Below are 20,356 nucleotides of genomic sequence, written 5' to 3' on the forward strand. Positions count from 1 at the left end.
GACAGGGGATCTCAGGCCATGTCCCCCACCTGGCAGGGCTTGACAGGGGACCTCAAGGCACACACCCCCGCCTTGGTCTGGGCTGGGGGACCTCAGGCCATGCCCCCCCGCCCTGGCGCTGGGCCAGGGGACCTGAGGCTACGTCCCCTGCCCAGTGGGGCTTGACAAGGGTGGGACTGGCCAAGTCTGGATCTAGCCCAATGAGGGCGGGGGGCCGACCGGGTCTGGGTCTTATGCGATTTTAAGGCGTATGTGGGTGAGCGGGGACTTGACTCTGGGTCCCATGGTGCGCCCCAGACTCTAACAGGAGGAAGGTTTTCATATACATTTTACTAATTTTCTTTCATCTCTGACACTTCTATTATAGAGGAAGGGCAAATAGCAATATTAAATTATTTCCTCTAATTAATCCCCTTTTAATGTGCATGAATTTCGTGCACCGAGCCAGTAGTCCTATATAATAAAAAGGTAATATGCAAATTATTTGTAATACTTTAAACAATAAAATAAAATTTTAAAAAAAGGTAATATGCAAATTGACCCTAAAGGTGGAACAACTGGTTGCTATGATGCACACTGACCACCAGGGGGCAGACGCTCAATGCAGGAGCTGCCCCCTGGTGGCCAGTGTGCTCCCACAGGGGGAGCTCTGCTCAGCCACAAGCCCAGCTGATGGCTATGAGCGCAGCGGCAGTGGCAGGAACCTCTCCCGCCTCCTCGGCAGCACTAAGGATGTCCGATTGACAGCTTAGGCCCGCTCCCCGGGGGAGCGGGCCTAAGCTGGCAGGTGGACATTTCCTGAGGGCTCCCAGGCTGCCAGAGGGATGTCTCACTGCTAGCTTAGGCCTGATCCCCCGGGGAGTGGGCCTAAGCTGGCAGGTGGACATCCCCCGAGGGGTCCCGGACTGCGAGAGGGCCGCCAGCCTGAGGTACTCCCCTGAGTGCACGAATTTTCATGCATCAGTCCTCTAGCTGAAGAATAAAGGAAGATAAAACTGTGGAAATATTAAAACTAGACTATCAGAGAGACAAATTCTTGTGCCTTTTCCTTGGGAAAGGCAATGTCTCTCAAGTGTAAGGTCAAAGCAGCTGTAATCAACTTTCATGATACATATACACTTCTTGTGCTTTGGTATTTGAGGAGAAGCTCAAAAAAACAACAACACACCCATAAACTAGATTTCAGTTCAGCTCAAGGTTCCCATATTTCAAATACATATTCAAAGTAAAAACTGGTTTATTTACCTGATCTCTGCAGACTCCAAAAGAGAGTCTTCCCTCATCTCCTGCAGCCGCTGCTGTAACAGAGTCAGGTCTTCCTGGTAATTTTTTTCCGCATCCCTCAATTTCTTTTCAAAGTAAAGTCTCAGTTGCTCCAGTTCTGACTCATGCTCAGTTTTCTCCCTTTGCTGCTGCTGCTCAAAGTCTCGCTGCAGATGTTCTAATTCTTCCACGTGAGACGCTCGAGCCAGAAGCTGCTCACGTAAGTCTTTAATAGGATGAAATTACACGATCACCTTAAACAGAAACACTTGGGAAAAGCCAGGAGCTATTGAAGGTCCTGGTGCAGGGGGCCAAATTCTAAAGGGCCCCAACCCCAGAATCTGTGACTGGCTAATGTGACACAGGAGGGTGACCTGTGCCCAGAGAGATGACCAGCTACCTCAGTGTTCTCAGGCTGGAGGGAGAAGCCAGAGACTAAACATGTGAGAAGCATCCCATGTGCTGCTGGGCTCTGAAGATGGAGGGGCTGTGCAAGGAGGAATATGGGCAGCCTCTGGAAGCTGCGGGCGGTTGGCTGACAGCCAGCAACAACACAGGACCTGTCCTACAACCACAGGGACTAGATTCTTCCATACCTGAGTGAGCCAGGTCAAGGGACAGCCCAGCAACTCAATTCGGCTGTGGGTGACCCTGGACAGAAAGCCCAGCCACACTGCTGGAGACCTTTGACCCACAAATCTTCAAGCTAATAACCATGACTGGTTTTGAGCCAACAAGTCTGTGATATTTTGTTAACGGCAACAGTAACACAGACCAAAAGAGAATGTGTCACTGTTGTTTTGATCCAGAGAAGGCTGCCAGCTGGTCAACAATAAGTAATCAGCTTTCAAATAACATAACATAAATAATTCACTATCCCAGAGATTTCAAAATCAGGGTTCCCTGTTAGGGTCCTTACATGCAAGGGTAAAGACTTCCAATAAACATGCTAAAACCGGAACACGTGTATGAAAGCATGCATGAAGTCATGTACACATTAAGTTCACCAGTGCCACCTGTGGCCTCCATCAGTGACACACAGACCAGAAGGAAAGACTGAGTGATGAGTTGACAGAGTGAGGGGTGACAGAGACATAGCCTTATTCACCACCATGCAGCAGACAGGGTGTTTCTAATCCTTTCTCCTAACTCTGGTCTTTGTTCCCAACAACACTCACCCAATAAGGACAATCACTAGTTTAAAAGGCTCACTCTGGAGATAAGCAGCAGAAAAGCACACGTCTGTATTTCCCCCATTGTATCTCATGACTTCCCCCATTGTATCTCATGACTTCCCCCATCTGAAAGTGCCGCTAGGGAGCAGAGGCCGCTCTGACATGATTCTGTAAGGGGACCCAGGTGAGCTACCCTCAGTAATGGTGGCTGCAATTACGGGCCTGGAGACTCGGGATCACCACCCTCCAACACCAGAGGTTGGGGCAATGGGAGTCTACGCCAGGTGAGCTCATGGGATCCACACAGAAGGCACACCTGCGACCCCAGATGCCAGCAGCTTCTAGACAGAAGCACGCACACTCAACAGGTGCCTGACATCAACACAAGCAAACACTCATGATTAGGCAGCTTGCTTAGCATGAAACCAAGGCTCCCACCAACAAGCAAACTCCACACACCCATCTTTAGGAAGTACACAAATCACTCTTTGCATTCGCTACAATTGCTACATCCTCATTTCAGGGTCCCACAATTAAAAACCCACAGCTTCAGCTTTTGAGACTCTGAATCCTCAACATGAAACTCCTCACCACTCAGTTCCTGTCTGTCAGTCCTCGTGGACTCAAGCTGGGACCATAGGCGCCTGACTTCCTCTTGTGAGTGAGCCTTCAGCTCTTCGTAAGATGCTTGAAGGTTCTCCAACTAGAAAAGGAAGGCGACAGTGAGACACTGACCGAGAGTGAGCCCCGAGACTGACAGGCATGAGAGAGCACATGAGTAAAAGCTCAAATCCCAAACATCCAGCCTAGAGAACACCAGCAATGGCGGCACCAGAGAAAAACTATCGTTCGTCATGTTTAAAGGTGCCATTTCCCAATCACAGTCGTATGAGCGCCTGGTATTTTTCTCACAGATCACCTGCTCAGGTCCTTGGCCTTGTTCCCTGCAGAGACCACCACTTCTCACTGACCAAGGACAAGAACTTTCTCTGTTGCCCTCTAAGTCAGAGGAGGGCCAGTGGGTGGGTGCTCAGGGACTGGGCCCTGTGAGGTGGGCGCACGGGCTCCCTCTCAGGCTGCCAACTGGCACTGACCACATGACTCGAATCTCCCAAGAGGTCCCCCCATTGTTGACTTTAACGTGTTCTGCACAGGGGCCTTTCCTTCTCATTAGTGATCACAGACCTCCCTCATCCCTTGGTATGTTTGGGTTTTCTCTGCATTTCTTGTTCAACCTTCCTAGAAGGCAGCTTCTTTCAGGGGCGAACAAAGCTAGCACACCAAACCTGTGCTATATGCCAGTCAGAGAGAGAGAGAGAGAGAGAGAGAGAGAGAGAGAGAGAGAGAGAGAGAGAGAGAGAGAGAACACGAACCAACAAAGCTGGGAACAGCTCCAACCTGCTTATGCACGGAGGCTCAGGGTCAGCATGGTCAGTCAGCCTGAGAGAGGGCAGCGCTGGCCTAGAGGCCCCTGTCGCCCTTTCTCATCCAGGGCACAAGACAGAAGGTACCCTCCTGTCATCTCTTTCTCATCAAGAAAGTGATGTGTACGCCAGCCCGGCCCTGGCTCTGCCTGGCCATCATGGCCTCAGTCTGGAGGAGAGGTGGTTGGAGTGGGTGTGAGAGCTGCAGGGGACAGAGATACAGGCTCCTCCTGGGCTTGACTCCTCCCTCTCCTCATCTGTAAATCCACACACAGGCCAAGACTGACTCCATCCCTGGCTTACTTTCTTTTTAACTTCCTGAACCAATGTTTGGGGGAATTGCTTGCTTCTTGGGTTTGGTGACAGAAATACTTCAGGTCTCAGTAGATCTGGCCACATCACCCCCATCTTGATATGCAGTGTTTCATTGTAAAGAGTTTTGAACACATAAGCAGCAGGAATGTTTCTGCTCTTTTCTTAGAAATTTCTTTATTGAATTGTGGTCACAGCATATGGCCCTCCACCCCTATTACCTGAAGTCTGTAAGCATCTCGGGGGGACTTGTAAAGAATGTGAATTATCTGTATCTAAGGCTGAACATATAACTGTCAAATCAACCTTACAGACTCTGTACCTCACCTACCAGCTCCAGCAAATGCTGACAGTTGTCTTAAATTAGTACTTGAGCAAATAACAGAATATGAAACGACCTCCATCTTAAACCTTCTAAGTAATTAAAAAATCGCCCACCTCCAGCTGTTTTTCTCTTTCCTTCTCTCTGACTCTCAGGTCCAGGTCCTCCGCGTGCCGGCAGCGCTCAGACTGCAGGTCTTCCTGGAGCTTCTTCACAGCAGCGTCATGTTGAGCCTGCAGAGCCTGGAGGGACACTGAAGAGCAGAGGCACTCAGTTTACAACAGCAGTCTTCTTCCTCGGCAGTACTATTAGCCAGCCCGTCTCAGTAGTAATGACAGCACTAAGAAGGCCACCTCCCACTCAAGGCCCCCAGGCTCCTTGCAGGCCCCTTCTCAGCACTGCTGCTCTCCTCAGGAATGAGGGAGGGGTACAGGCCAGCTGACCAGGAGACAGCTGTTCTGACACGTCAGGTAATAGGCAACAACCTCCATAAAAAGTGAACAATCCCAATACTACTGTTTGGGTAGCAATTTAATAATGGAACATGCAAAAACTACCTCTGAAATGTAAGTTTCAGAAAGGTTTAGGGAACTTGTAGTCAATAAGGGGAGACCCCATGGCTGACTGTCCTGAGGCGGCCCTGCACCTCTGTCAGCCAGGGGTGTCACAAGCACTGTTATCTGACACTTGAACACACAAGCAATTCATATTCACCACAAATCTGGCGAATCATGGTGTTTATTCCAGAATTACACAAGAAAATTTGGTCCCCCTGTAATACCTGCTCATCTTAATTACTCACATTCTGCCTGATTTTTGGCTTGAAAAATCTTCTCCAGCTCAATTTTCTGTTCTGCCAATTCTTTCTTAAACTGGCTTTGTAAATTCTCCAATTCTGACTGATGCTTTGCAGATAATTCTTTGCGCAGGCTTTCTAAGCATAAATCTCTTTCAGACTCCCAGTCTTGCTTCAGGGTCTAATTTAAATAAGGAAAAATGAGAGTATGACCAATAATTGATTACCTGTCATAAAAAATTTTAAATCATACATTTGAAAACTAGGAAGCCACTCCCTGCCTAGACCAGACGGTCACCACAGGAAACCGGCTCTGAATGTACAGGACCAAAGGTATCCACAAGGCAAACCACAAGGAAAAGAAACAAGGCCCACCTGCCCAGAAACAGAACACACAGCACAGGTGTGTGGTCACTCTCAGAGATTGATGTGTCTGCCCCCACAAAGACCTGGGGGGCAGGATGCTACAATGATGTTACTGACATCTGTGGGAGGGCCAAACTATGTGCCAGGTGCCCTGAGGAACAAGTCCCCATCATCCGGCCTAGGGGGTAGAGGTTGGGGCACAGGCAAACAAGACAGAAATGCCCACATGCCCCTAAGTCACACATCTAACATCACCCATGTTCCCTGATGTCACCCATTTCCTCTTCTGTTATCAGTGCCAATGGTCCCTTCACAAATGTAGCTTTCAAAAGGGGACACATTATGAGAATCAGAAATTCCAGTGAGAGACTGCCTTAGAAAAGAGCTAATTCTGTTATACTCTAAAACATAACTCTTTCCAAAAAATGGGGTGTGAGGTGGGAACAGCAGGACAGTAATGGCCATGCCAGTGCGGTGAGCACTGTGAACAGAGCCAATCATGGTGCACGCAAGGTAGACACCCGTGACTAACTGCTTTGCCCTTGAGGCACAGCTCTTCCCTGAGGTTCCCTGCAGCGTCCCAGAACCCACCCTGCCCACATCTCAACTGCCGCAGTCCACACCTCCCTGCATGAGGACAGAGGTCTGTGTCCAAAGCACAGCAAGGGCCAGGACACAGCAACCACTCAGAAAACCAAACTTGGGATGGAAGAGCCTCATGTTACACAAGTTGTTCTGACAAAATCACCTTGTAAAAATAAAAGACCGCTTTACCTCTGAAAGAAAACACAATACATTTCTACCAACACAGCCCACTAAAGCTCTGACTGGGTTTAATATCAAGGTGTGGGACGGGGGGGCGGGGGGTGCACGGGTATTTCTGTGGGGATTTTGAGTGGAGGGGTCAACCTGGTGGGATGGGCAGAAAAGGGAAATCATGCACACACAGAATACAGATACCTCTATTATCTGGACATTTCTCTCCATTTCTGATTGTAACTTCTCCTTCAGCTCAGCTGCAAGAAAAACATAAAAAGTCGTTCAGATCCCTGAGCCTCAGGTTTATCCACAATATGATCACCCAGGAGATAAGGGGCTCCTGGCTCTTGCTGGCTGCTCCACAGGCACCCACCAGCATCAACAGAAGAGGAGGCATCTGTGAGGGAGTAAGGGTATGATGCTGTCTGGTTTAATTAACAAATCATATACATGCCCAAAGCAAGGAGTGTAAGATTTACACCCAGCAGAACAGTCTGAAATGAGCGGGCAAGGCTGGCTCCAGACTGCACAGTCACTGAGAGCCTTGAACCCACCTCTTCCTCTGGTAATGGGACCTGTCTGTTCCGCACCAAGCCAGATTCCAGGCTAGGTGCCGGAAGAAAGATAAAGATGTTCTAGGACCCAACAACTCCCAACCCTGAAAGGGAAGAAGCACAAGAAAAGAGGAGTAAGTGCTGGGAGGTGGAGGAGGGAGACGGGACTGGACCAATGGTCACAGGCAAATTAGCACGGAGATGGGGTGCACACCTGGTGATCAGGGCACCAGATAGAGATGGCAGGAGCCTCAGGAAAGGCCAGGGTAGAACTGGGGAGAGGGGGTGCCCTAAGTGCACAGTGAGGGTGGCCTGAGCAAGTCCAGAATTAAGGCAAAGGGCCAGGAGCCACACTGAAGGCAGGTCCTGCACTATCCACAAGGGCCATGCCACGGCAGAACCTCGCAAAACAGAGGTCAGACGTGGGCCTCTTTATAGACCTGCTCTTGGATGCCATGAAAAAGAGAAGACGGCTGTGGGAAAGGCCTAAGGCAGAGCATATTTCGTATTTTAAAACCCTGGCCCGTGTAGCTTGGTTGGTTGAATGTCATCCCATGCACCAAGAAGTTGCCAGTTCATTCTTGGTCAAGGCACATGCCCAGGTTGTGGGTTCAATCTCTGGATGAGGTACGTACAGAAGGCAACCTATGTTTCTCTCTCACATCAATGTTTCTTTCCCTCTCACTCTCTCTCAAATCAATAAAAAGGTATTTACAAAAGGAAATGGAAAAAAAAAAGAAAAATCACTAAAAAAATACATATACATACACACATACACAGGAATACACACACACACACATATATCTGCATCATTTTATATATATATACATATACACACACACACACAAACAATAAATACATCATTTTACTTCCACATGCATATACATATATATGGGAGTAAAATGAGGTATTTGCATTTGCTTGAATCTAGATGAAGACACACAGACAGCACTACAAGAACCTGAGAAGAGCCTGGCCCGTGTGGCTCGGTGGTTGAGCACAGACTAGGAACCAGGAGGTCACAGTTCGATTCCCATCAGGGAACATACCCAGGTTGTGGACTCGATCCCCAGTAGGGCGTGTGCAGGAGGCAGCCAATCCATGACTCTCTCTCATCATTGATGTTTCTATCCCTCTCTCTCCCTCGCCCTTCCTCTCTGAAATCAATTAAAGAATATATTTAAAAAAGAACCTGAGAAGAGACCCAGAAAGAAAAGGACTTCTCAACACACCTGGAGCCAGCATGCTGCTTTTTTTTCCCAAATGGGAAACTCAGCAAAAGGGCAGATAATCAGCCCTAAGTGGTTTGGCTCAGTGGATATAGCGTCAGCCTGAGGACTCAAGGGTCCCAAGGTTTGGTTCTGGTCAAGGGCATGTACCTTGGTTGCAGGCACATTCCCCAGTAGGAGTGTGCAGGAGGCAGCAGAAATGAAAGCCCATGCCTGCCCACACACACATACCTGTCTCACGGCTGCACCGCAGTGCCGCCTCCTCCCGCTCACGTGCATGCTGCTCCCTAACAAGCTCCAGCTCCAGAAGCTGGCGGTTCTGCAGCAGGGCCAGCTCCTGAGCATGCCGGCCATTAAGCATGTCCCGCAATTCCATCAGTGCCGTCTCCTTCTCCCTCTGCAGGTTGGCCTGCGTCAGCTCCAGCTGTGCTGTGTGCATGTTGCTCAGACTCAAGCGCAACGCCTCCAGCTCCAGGGGCGGCACTGGCTGCAAGGAGAGAGGCGGTGTTGCAGTGGCACTGGGGAAGCAGCGCTAGCTTAAGATGTGGTTGGACAGTTCCTCAGGGGAGTCGATGTTCCTGACTGACCAGGGCTTCTTGCCCCTCAATGCCCAACACTGCGGTGTATAAGGAGTATGACTGGCCACTGATAGGAAAGTACAGGCTATGCAATGAGTGTGTCCCTGGCACCTGACCCAAATTTCTGCCACCAAATGCCCATGTGTGTTCCTCTACTTTCAATGGCTTCGCATAAAATGTGAAAACAAAACAAACCAGAAAAGTAGACACAGTAAGCCTGCAGTGCACATCCATCCACTGTGACAAATCTCTCCTACCTGCCAACCTCCCAGATCCCAAACCCACTGGGTCCTGGTCTGAGTGACGGCATCTGAGCCACCTGGGTCTGTAGCTGTACCTGCTGCATCTCTGCAGGCAGCCCAACCATTGACCACTGCTCCCGGTCAGTCTCGTCTTCATGTCGGCTCATCAGTTCAGCAATTTCAGGTTTACAGTCTTGTTCACACTCCTGAGGAAGGAGAACAAGAGATGTGACCCAGAGAATTCAGTCACAAAAAAATAATGATGATATGCCGGAGAGAACGAAAAACATACATCCTCGTTAAAACATGCCCATAAGTGTTCGCAGCAACACTATTCACAACCGCCAAAAGGTGGAAGCAACTCAGTGTCCACTGATGGATGACCTGATAAACAAATGTGGTGCACCCACACACGGGATGTCACCAGCCACAAAAAGCAGTGATGTAGGACACATTACATCACTGATAAATTGAGAAACACATTCAGTAAAAAAAGCCAGACACACTCACAGGTCCATTTGCAGGAAAAGTCCAGAACAGGCAATCCACAGAGAGAAAGTAGACTAGTGGTTGCCAAGGGCTGGGGGAAGAAGTAGAGAGTGATGGATAATGGGAAAAGGTTTCCTTTTGGGGTAAAAAAATGTTCTGGAATTAACTGTGATGGATTCACAAGCTACTAAATGTAATAAAAGTCACTAAAAATGGTGAATTTCGTGTTATGCAAAGTACATCTCAATAAAAATAACCATAAAAGAATATACAACCTGTTGGAGTAGCTTAGTATAAAGTTGAAACCTCAGAAACAGAAGCTGCAGGTATTATTACTGGGTGAGCAGAGCCTGTGTACTCCTAGGTCATTGTGGCAAAAACTGGGACATTAGACTGATCAAAAGCCCACCCTCCCGACACACTCTGAGTCCAAGATTGTCTCATAGGGCCATGCTGGAGACCAGATACACACAGCTGACTATGTGAGACAAGAGAAGCACTCTGCGTGAAAAAATCAGAATGTTATCGCTATCCTCCATGCATGAAAGACGAACTCTCTTTATCATCTAGAGAAAAGGCCAAAGGTCACAAGGAGGGCAGAACTGGGCTCAAACAGAAAGTATGGAGAGACCTTCCATGCGGGGGCAGCATTAAGGACCTGAGGCCTGCCCTAGCCAGTTTGGCTCAGTGGATAGAGCATCGGCCTGTGGACTGAAGGGCCCCGGGTTCAAATCCGGTCAAGGGCACATGCCTGGGTTGCAGCTCGATCCCCAGTAGGGGGCATGCAGGAGGCAGCCAATCAATGTTTCTCTCTCTCTCTCTCTCTCTCTCTCTCTCTCTCTCTCCCCCTCCCTCCCTCCCTCTCTCTCTCTCTCCCTCTCCCTTCCTCTCTGAAATCAATAAAAATACATTTAAAAAAATAAAAGGAACTGAATCCTGCAGGGGCAGTTCTGCCTCAAGCCTCTGTGTCCCAGTTTCCACTCTGAGAGAGAGGGTTCTTAAAAGACTGAGTTCTCACTCTGATTTAGGTTTCTACAACAGAGAGAAGTCCTCTGACAAGGAACACACCTTAACAAAAGAACCCTGAAGATGCATACCTTTGTGGGGACCCCAGGCTGATCTGAACCGTCACCATCCAGCTTCTGCCAGGGCTGCTCTGAGTCCTCTGTACTTGCTCCATCAGGGTTCTCCAGCTAAGAGCGGAAGGGCCAGAGAAGAGCAGTTTAACGGACAAGACCAAGGTTGCAGCCTCAGGCCCTCTCAGCCCATCCACCTGCCAGCCATACTGACTCAACCCCACCTGTTCAGAATCTGCACTCTCCTCCTAAAAACCATTTTCAAGTCTCAATACTTTTTATGCAACTCATTTACCTAATGCTGCTGCTGCCCCTCTCTTTATTGAATTTTGCTTCTTTAAATATTTTCACTGTGTACTTGACACCTAAATTACTAAATTTTAGTTTCTCAACAAATTCTAGTCTTTCAGACCCATGCACTTAATTTTAATTGCCAAGCTCTTAATTTTATATAAGTACAAATATTTTATCTTCAAGATCTCCCCCTTTTACATAGAATTTTCCCTTAATAATTTGTAGAAATAAATGAAGGCAAAAAATAGAAAACTGTTTTAAAATACTAATTTATTTCTTTAAATAATAAATCCATTAAATAATAACATGTTTATGAACATTTTCCCAAAAACTGTAAGACAGAATTTTAGGAAAAATATAAAACTTTTCATTTAAAGTAAGACTTCTCAGAGGATTAAAAATGGCAGTAGAATAAGTGGATGCTGCACAGACATGCTCCCAGGAATAAATTGGAATTACAACTGAAATACAGAAAAACTTCCTGACTAATCAACAGAAAACTCGCAGGAGAGAACCCTGATACTCGAAGACTGAAAGTGGAGACCACATAGAGACTGGTAGGAGAGGCAGAGGCACAAAAGGGCTGGCTGGCGCCCGCCGACAGCAACTGAAGTCCCAGAGAGATATCTCAGCTGTGGGGGGTTGCCACTGAGAACTCTGGGATCTAATCCCCAAGTTGGGCCCCTCAGCAGAAAGCATCAAAACTGAGAAGGGTACCTACATAACATCTGGCTGTGAAAAGCAGTGGGGTGCTGTCTGCTAGGGAGTGACAGCTGAAAATTCAGGCACCCTCTTTTACAGAGCCAACACACAAAATTCCCGATGGAGCCACCCACCTTGTGCTCTGGCAGAGGGAGGGTGAAGTGGACTGGAGCTGTGAGAGCAGAAGCCAGGACTGGGGTCTCGGAATAGAGCTCAGAAGGCCAACACCCCAAGTTTCCTGGGCTGAGTCATTCCCTCACTCAGCAGAGGACATCTTTCCCACATAGACATTTGCCTTGCGTGGGGGAAGACAGTTGACACACGCTATTGGAAAACACCTTGCCCTGAGGCGACTTAAGAGAATTAAAACAATTAGTCTCCAGGCAGAAGCAATTGCCCCACCCTGTTGAAAATAACTCTAGCCACACCTGAGGAGAGTTGGAATTCTATCAGTCTGTAGGAAGAGGTGTTCTCTGGAGGCTTTGAGTCTTTTTGCCTGAAATAGTCAGAAACAGCCTTTAACACTGCACTAGTTATTGAGAGGTATAGAGGGGCTCTCCGTCTAAAAACTTGGGTGTGACAGGGTCACAGATGTGGTGGCCGTAAGGTACAGAAGAAATATTTGAAGAAACAAAGACCAAGTATTTTCCAAAAATAATGACACATATCAAGTCAGAGCTTTAAGAAGTGTAAAGAACCTCAAGTAGGATAAATACCATACACATAGACACATCCCATGTCCCTATACACATCATTGCCACACTGCTGAAAAATTGAAAGAAAAATGTAGAAAATAGCCAGAAAAAAAAACAAAACAACAGTTTACATGAAGAGGAATACAGTTCCCCATATATACTTCACCACCTCTTCAATCTAAATATGTTGAAGAGCAGCCTGGTAATTCACAAATGGGCTTTGCCTCCATCTGCATTACAACTGGTCATTATAATGGCTGGTGCAAGGGTATTTATGTCTTTGTGAAAAATGGGATAATGGATACAGTTCAATTTGGAAAAGATGCATATGTTTATCTGAAGAATCCACCTTGATTTTCTTCCGAAAAATGGAGTGATTACAGTTTCAGGATTAGCAGGCTTGGTTTCAGCAAGAAAAGAGTCTATATTTAAGAAAATTGCTTATCCATTGGGACTGGTCACTTTAGGAGCAACTGTTTGTTACCCAGTTCAGTCCGTAATAACTGCAAAGGTCACCGGGAAAAAGGCACATGCTACAAGTCAGAAAATTTATGGAGCAGTTAAGTCATTGTGGACAAAAAACAACAAAAAAGAGTCACTTCCTGAACCTAAAGAAAAAATTAAGCTAGAAAGCTCTGCTGAAATAGAAATACCTGCAAAAACAGCTCACGACCTGAAGCACTCAATGGCTTTGCCAACAGAACTCAGATCTGAAACAAAGACCACATCAGAATTCACCTTAGGTGCTACACAGTTTATGCCTGACCCCAAGCTCATGGATCATGGGCAGTCCCACCCAGAAGATGTAGATATGTACAGCACTAGAAGCTGAAATAGTCTACGTAGAGAATTACAAGATGTGTGAAGTTCCAAATGATAATAAAAGAAATCATGTAATGGATCATTGTGATGCATAGAGCATAATTTAAAGCAAATTTATCCCATACATCTTCTAATACATAGTTTGACCAATCAAGTAAGTGATTAAAACACAAACAGCAAATACTATCCAAACAATATTAAATGATTGGTGAAGAGACAGAGGTAGTAGTAAGATGCATTTGATGACTTAACGGTGTTTATAAACAAAACACAGAGTAAATATGTGAACAATTATGAGACTAATATCTGAAAAAATATGTATGTACTTATACACACATATATTTGCTTTAGCTTTTTCTCACTATCAATTCCCAACTTGTGACATTAATGTCAGCTAAATTAGAAGGATTTGTGGCCCTGCCCGGTTTGGCTCAGTGGATAGAGCATCAGCCTGAGGACTGAAGGGTCCCAGGTTTGATTCCGGACAAGGGCATATGCCTGGGTTGTGGGCTCGATCCCCAGTAGGGGACGTGCAGGAGGCAACCAATCAATGATTCTCTCTCATCATTGATGTTTCTATCTCTCTCTCCCTTCCTCTCTGAAATCAATAAAAATATATTTTTTTAAAAAGAATGATTTTTGGAGGATATATCTCTATCCTTCTCTTTTTCATTTCCCAGAGCTGGAATAAAATAATCATATTTTATAACAAAAAAAAAAAGAGAGAGAGAGAGGTGTAGAGGATCTACCTAATACATAGTCAGAACCCAAACAGACAGCCAAAATTAGGAGACAAAGAAACAACCCCCAAATGAAAGAACTAGAGAATTCTCCAGAAAGAGATAAATGAAACAAAGAAAAGAAATTTATCTGAAACAGAGTTCAGAGTAATGATGATAAAGATGCTCAACAGCATGAAAAAAAGATACAGTAACTATGAAAAAAGAACAGTCTGAGATAAAGAATGACATAACACAAATAAAGAACACATTGGAAGGAATACATAGCAGATTAGGGGAAGCTGAGGATCGAATCAGTGAATTAGAAGACAGAATTGAAAATATCACTCAATCAGAGCACAGCTTAAGGGAGCTGTGGGACAACGTGAAACGTAACAATATTAGAATAGCAGGTGTGCCAGAAGAGGCAGAAAGGGAGAAAGGCATAAAGAAGGTGTTTGAAGAAATAATGGCAGAAACGTCCCTAACATGGTAAAGGAAAAAGCCACACAAGTTCAGGAGGCAAAGAGAATCCCAAGCAAAAAGAACCCAAACAGGCCCATGCCCAGACACATAATTAAAATGCCAGAAATTAAAGACAAAGGGAGAATCTTAAAGGCAGCAAGAGAAAATAAAACTGTTACCTACAAGGAGTTCCCATAAGGCTGACACCTGATTTCTCAGGCCAGAAGGGAATGGCATGAAGTACTCAAGATAATGGAAAGCAAGGACCTGAGACCAAGATTACTATATCCAGCAAGGCTATCATTCAAAATAGACGGTGAAATAAAGAGCTTCCCAGACAAAAAAAAGGCCAAAAGAGAACATCACCACCAAGCCAGCATTATAAGAAAAGCTAAAGGGACTACAGTAACAAGAAGAAACAGAGAGGGAAACCTAGCCATACAGAATTAAAATGGCAATAAAAAATACCTATCCAATATAATGAAAGGCTAATATGCAAATTATCCCCTTGATGGGGAGTTCAACCAGGAGTTCGACCGGGGGCGGGGCCGGCTGGCCAACCTCCCGTGTCCCCTCACCCTGGCCGACCCAGCCCTATTGGCTTCAACCTGTGCACAAATTCATGCACTGGGCCTCCAATTCTATATAATAAAGGGCTAATATGCAAATTGACCAAATGGCAGAACAACCGGTCGCTATGACGCACACTGACCACCAGGGGGGAAGACGATCAACACAGGAGCTGCCTCCTGGTGGTCAGTGCGCTCCCACATGGGGAGTGCTGCTCAGCCAGAAGCCAAGCTCTCACGGCTGGCGAGTGCAGCAGCGGTGGCAGGAGCCTTTCCCACCTCCACGGCAGCACTAAGGATCCCCCGAGGGGTCCCAGACTGCGAGAGGGCACAGGCCAGGCTGAGGGAACCCCCTCCCCCCACCCCAGTGCACAAATGTCGTGCACCGGGCCTCTAGTCAATAATAACCCTAAATGTAAATGGATTAAATGCTCCAATCAAAAGGCATAGGGTAGCTGAATGGATACAAAAACATGACCCAACTATATGCTGTCTACGAGAGACCCACCTCAAAACAAAAGACACACAGAGGATGAGAGTGAAGGGGTGGAAAAAAAAATTTCCATGCAAATGGAAAAGAAAAAAAAGCTGGAGTAGCAATACTCATATCTGATAAAATAGACAATAAAATGAAAGCCATCACAATAGACAACAAAGGTCACTACATAATACTAAAGGGATCAATCCAACAAGAGGATATAACCCTTGTAAAACATATATGCACCCAATATAGGAGCACCTAAATACATAAAAAAAAACTTCCAGAGGACTTTAATGGCAAGATCAACAATACAGTCATAGTAGGAGACTTTAACACCCCTCTGACTTCACTGGACAGATCTTCCAGACAAAAACTTAACAAGGAAACAGAGACTCTAAAGGACACACTGGATCAGATGGATTTAAGTGACATTTATAGAACATTTCACCTCAACGCAGCAGAATATACATTCTTATCAAGTGCACATGGATCATTCACAAAGATAGACCACATGATAGCACACAAAACAAGTCTGTAAAAGTTCAAGAAGATTGATATCATATCAAACATCTTCTCAGATCACAGTGGAATGAAATCAGAAATCAACTACAGTAAAAACACCCAAAAACATTCAAACACATGGAGGCTAAGTAGCATGTTATTAAACAATGAATGGATTACCAATGAGATCAAGAAAGAAATCAAAAACTTCCTGGAAACAAATGAAATTAACACACAACAACCCAAAATCCCTGGGACACAGCAAAAGCCAAGAGATAGAAGTTCATAGCACTACAGGCATACCTCAAAAAACAAGAAAAATCAGCAATGAACTATTTAACCCTACAACTTAAAGAACTAGAAAGAGAACAATAAGAAAAGCCCAGAGTAAGTAGAAGGAAATAATAAAGATTAGAGCAGAATAACATAGAGACTAAAAAAATAAATGAAACCAAGAGCTGGTTCTTTGAAAGGATAAATAAAATTGATAAACCGTTAGCCAGACTCATCAAGAAACAAAGAGAGAGAACACAAATAAATAAAATCAGAAACGGAAATGGTGAAGTAATCACTGACACCACAGAAATACAAAAGGATTATAAGAAAATACTATGAACAACTCTATGCCAACAAGCTGGACAATGTGGATGAAATAGAGAAATTCCTAGAAAAATATAATCTCCCAAAACTGAATCAGGAGGAATCAGAAAACCTGCATAGGCCAATAACAACTGATGAAATAGAATTAATCAAAAAACTCCCACCAAATAAAAGCCCAGGTTCAGATGGCTTCACAGGGGAGTTTTACCAAACATTCAAACAAGAACCAACACCTATACTCCTCAAACTATTTCAGAAAATCCAAGAGGAACGAACACTTCCAAACTCTTTTTATGAGGCCAGTATTATACTAATTCCAAAAGCAGATAAAGACACTACATAGAAAGAGAATTACAGGCCAGTATCCCTGATGAACATAGATGCTAAAATCCTCAACAAAATATTAGCAAATCGCATCCAGCTATATATTAAAGAGATCATATACCATGACCAAGTGGGATGTATTCCAGGGATGCAAGGCTGATACAATATTCGCAAATCAATAAACATGAAATATCACATAAACAAACTGAAAGACAAAAATCACATGATCATATCAATAAATGCAGAAAAAGCATTCAACAAAATCTAACACCAATTTTTGATAAAAACTCTCAGCAAAGTGGGAATAGAGAGAGCATATCTCAATATGCTAAAGGCCATATATGACAAACCTACAGCCAACATCAGACACAATGGGCAAAAACTAAAACCATTTCCCCCTAAGAACATGAACAAAACAGTGATGCCCACTTTCACCACTCCTGTTCGACATAGTACTGGAAGTGCTAGCCATAGTGATCAGACAAGAAGAAATAAAAGGCATCCACATTGGAAAGGAAGAAGTAAAACTATCATTATTCGCAGATGACATGATATTGTACATAGAAAACCCTAAAGACTCCATCAAAAAACTACTAGACTTAACAAATTAATTCGGCAATGTAGCAGGATACAAAATTAACACCCAGAAATCTATGGCTTTTTTATACACTAATAATGAACTCACAGACAGAGAAACTAAGAAAACAATCTCATTTATCATTAAAAAAAAAAAATTGAGATACCTAGGAATAAACTTAACTAAAGAGGTAAAAGACCTCTACTCAGAAAACAACAGGACGTTGAAAAAAGAGATAGAGGGAGACATAAACAGATGTTAGACTATACCGTGTTCATTAATTGGTAGAATCAATATCATTAAAATGTCCACACTACCCAAAGCAATCTATAGATTCAATGCAATCCCCATTAAGATACCAACATAATATTTCACAGACCTAGAAAAAACTCTCCAAAATCTCATCTGGAATAAAAGAAGACCCTGAATAGTCGCAGCAATCCTGAGAAAGAAGAACAAAGTTGGAGGGATCACAATACCAGATATAAAGCTATATTACAAAGCCAATGTTCTCAAGACTGTCTGGTATTGGCACAAGAACAGACATATAGAACTATGAAACAGAAAAGAGAACCCAGAAATCAACCCAAGCCATTATGTTCAATTAATATTGGACAAAGGAGGCAAGAGCATACAATGGAGTCAAGCCAGTCTCTTCAATAAATGGTGTTGGGAAAATTGAACAGATACATGCAAAAAAGTGAAACTAGACCACCAACTTAAACCATACACAAAAATAAACTCAAAATGTATGAAGGACTTAAACTTAAGATGGGAAACCATAAAATCTTAAAAGAATCCATAGGCAGCAAAATAGCAGACATATGTCATAACAGCATCTTTACTGATACAGCTCCTAGGACAATGGAAACTAAGGAGAAAATAAACAAATGGGACTACATCAAAATAAAAAGCTTCACCCTAACCAGTTTAGTTCAGTGGATAGAGTGTCAGCCTGCGGACTGAAGGGTCCCAGGTTCGATTCTGATCAAGGGCACATGCCTGGGTAGCAGGCTCAATCCCCAGTAGGGGGCATGCAGGAGGCAGCAGATCAATGGTTCTCTCTCATCATTGATGTTTTCCTTTCTCTCTCTCCCTCTCCCTTCCTCTCTAAAATCAATTAAAAAATATTTTAAAAATAAAAATAAAAAGCTTCTGCACAGCAAAAGAAACCATCAACAAAACAACAAGAAAGCCCACTGCATGGGAGAACATATTTGCCAATGTTATCTCTGATAAGGGTTTAATCTCCAAAATTTATAGGGAACTTAACAAAAGGAAGATAATCTAATCAAAAAATGGGCAAAGAACCTAAATAGACACTTTTTGAAAGAAGGCCAAGAGACATATGAAAACATGCTCAAAGTCACTAACCATCCGAGAGATACAAATCAAAATGACAATGAGGTGCCATCTCACCCTGTCAGAATGGCTATCATCAACAAATCAACAAACAACAAGTGCTGGAGAGGATGCAGAGAAAAAGGAACCTACTTGCACTGCTGGTGGGAATGCAGACAGGTTCAGCCACTGTGGAAAACAGTATGGTGTTTCCTCAAAAAATTAAAAATGGAACTGCCATTTGACCCAGTAGTACCACTGCTAGGAACATATCCCAAGAAACCAGAAACACCAATCAGAGAGGATATATGAACCCCTATGTTCATAGCAGTACAATTTACCATAGCTAAGATTTGGAAAAAGCCTAAGTGCCCATCAGCAGATGAGTGGATTAAAAAACTGTGGTACTTCTCCACAATGGAATACTATGCTGCTATAAAAAAGAAGCAAAATTCCAGATTTGTAAGTAGTGTATTTGTAGGTGGTATAGGTGATAATTATTTTTTTTCCATAAGGCATGCCAGATACATCATGATTTTGAGTCAAATTCTGCCCTCAGCTGCCAGCTTTCCAGCTTATTCTAGCAAACATCTAAATCTGCACCAGCCCTGTTGCACACAGTAGGGAATACTCACAATTCAAGGCCCCTTATCTATAAGGCACACAGGAAGAAGTTCCAAGGAGAGCCCACTTACGGTTGATCAGGAGGCCTAGGAAAGCCACACAGGGCCAGCATCCTCAGTACTCTCAATGCCCAAGTCCACTTCCACTCACCTGCTACACCTGACCTTTGCAGCTCTCAGGACCTTGAGCAACAGAATGTGGTGCCTCCTCCAGCAATACCACATTTCCACACCTTCACCCCCTTCCCTCCTCTTCCCACGTTCAGCAAGAAGGAAAAGGACAAAGAATGACAAGTAGGTGGATTTGAAAGTAGGTGAAGGAGTATTATAGTTTAAGTATCCAAAGAAAACACCTGTTACAGGGGATGATGCACACAGCCACACCCGATGAACTCATACTTATAAAACTTCCATCACCAAAGCAAGCACCAATACTGACACTGCCTTCAAACAGTCAATCCAAAATTTCTCACAATCATACAAAGATAAAACATTCGGGAAAAAACCCACAAAAATATAATCCCTTTTTGTAAACTAAAATAAAACCCTCTTTCCCCACATTTGAGAGGCAAAAACAAACCGAAGACCACCTTTTGTAAATTACGCTAACAATAACTAAAAGATGAGCAAAATATAAAAACATAATGCTGAGAAAATTTACCTGAGCTGCTGCTGCCCCATCAGGGGTGTCACTGCATGATGTGGCTTTGCAAACGTCCCCTCCTCCCAGGAATCCACAGTCCTCGTTGGCTACCGGACTCTCCTCCTGGACAGGCGCATCGACAGTCGAGCTCTTCCTCTTCGCCGTCTTTTTCTTCGAATGCGCACAGTCACCTTTTGTTTTTCTCTGTCGGAAGTGAGCAAGCTGTGCAAAAATGTAGAGAAGTAGTAAAGACAAAGGTAAGTGAGAAAAATGTAACAGAACCACAAAGTCAGCAGGCTTGTGGGGAACATGAGGCTCTGGGGCTGGCTCAGTCCACTTGGCCACACCTGGCCAGATTCACATTAACCAACAGATCTCTGTCCCCCACACACTGCCTTCATTAATACCTATGATG

General features: G+C 44.6%; 2 protein-coding genes and 1 pseudogene across 3 annotated transcripts in view; 1 reads left to right on the forward strand and 2 right to left on the reverse strand.

Annotated features, from left to right (window-relative positions):
• PCNT (pericentrin) overlaps nt 1-1,289 on the reverse strand; it is a 71,385-nt gene extending 70,096 nt beyond the window's left edge. Inside the window, exon 1 of the mRNA XM_080654493.1 lies at nt 1,246-1,289. The gene's annotated coding sequence lies outside the window, so the exon portion shown is untranslated. The remainder of the gene's footprint in view (nt 1-1,245) is intronic.
• A 3,347-nt stretch (nt 1,290-4,636) lies between these two features.
• On the reverse strand, nt 4,637-20,252 carry LOC308240993 (uncharacterized protein; the record flags this gene model as incomplete). The annotated part of the gene is made up of 7 exons (XM_080654494.1): nt 4,637-4,749; nt 5,299-5,473; nt 6,619-6,674; nt 8,432-8,687; nt 9,116-9,226; nt 10,607-10,702; nt 19,960-20,252. One exon carries the CDS (start codon nt 20,250-20,252, stop codon nt 20,049-20,051), a length of 204 nt encoding a protein of 67 aa, XP_080510620.1. The 3' UTR covers nt 4,637-4,749; nt 5,299-5,473; nt 6,619-6,674; nt 8,432-8,687; nt 9,116-9,226; nt 10,607-10,702; nt 19,960-20,048.
• On the forward strand, nt 12,173-13,108 carry LOC308241334 (MICOS complex subunit MIC27-like; annotated as a pseudogene). The gene is made up of 3 exons: nt 12,173-12,183; nt 12,414-12,815; nt 12,942-13,108. The product of its transcript is annotated as an MICOS complex subunit MIC27-like (transcript).
• Nucleotides 20,253-20,356: the final 104 nt, after the last annotated feature.

Source organism: Plecotus auritus, assembly GCF_963455305.1.
Source record: "Plecotus auritus genome assembly, chromosome: 2".
Classification (NCBI taxonomy): Eukaryota; Metazoa; Chordata; class Mammalia; order Chiroptera; family Vespertilionidae; genus Plecotus; species Plecotus auritus.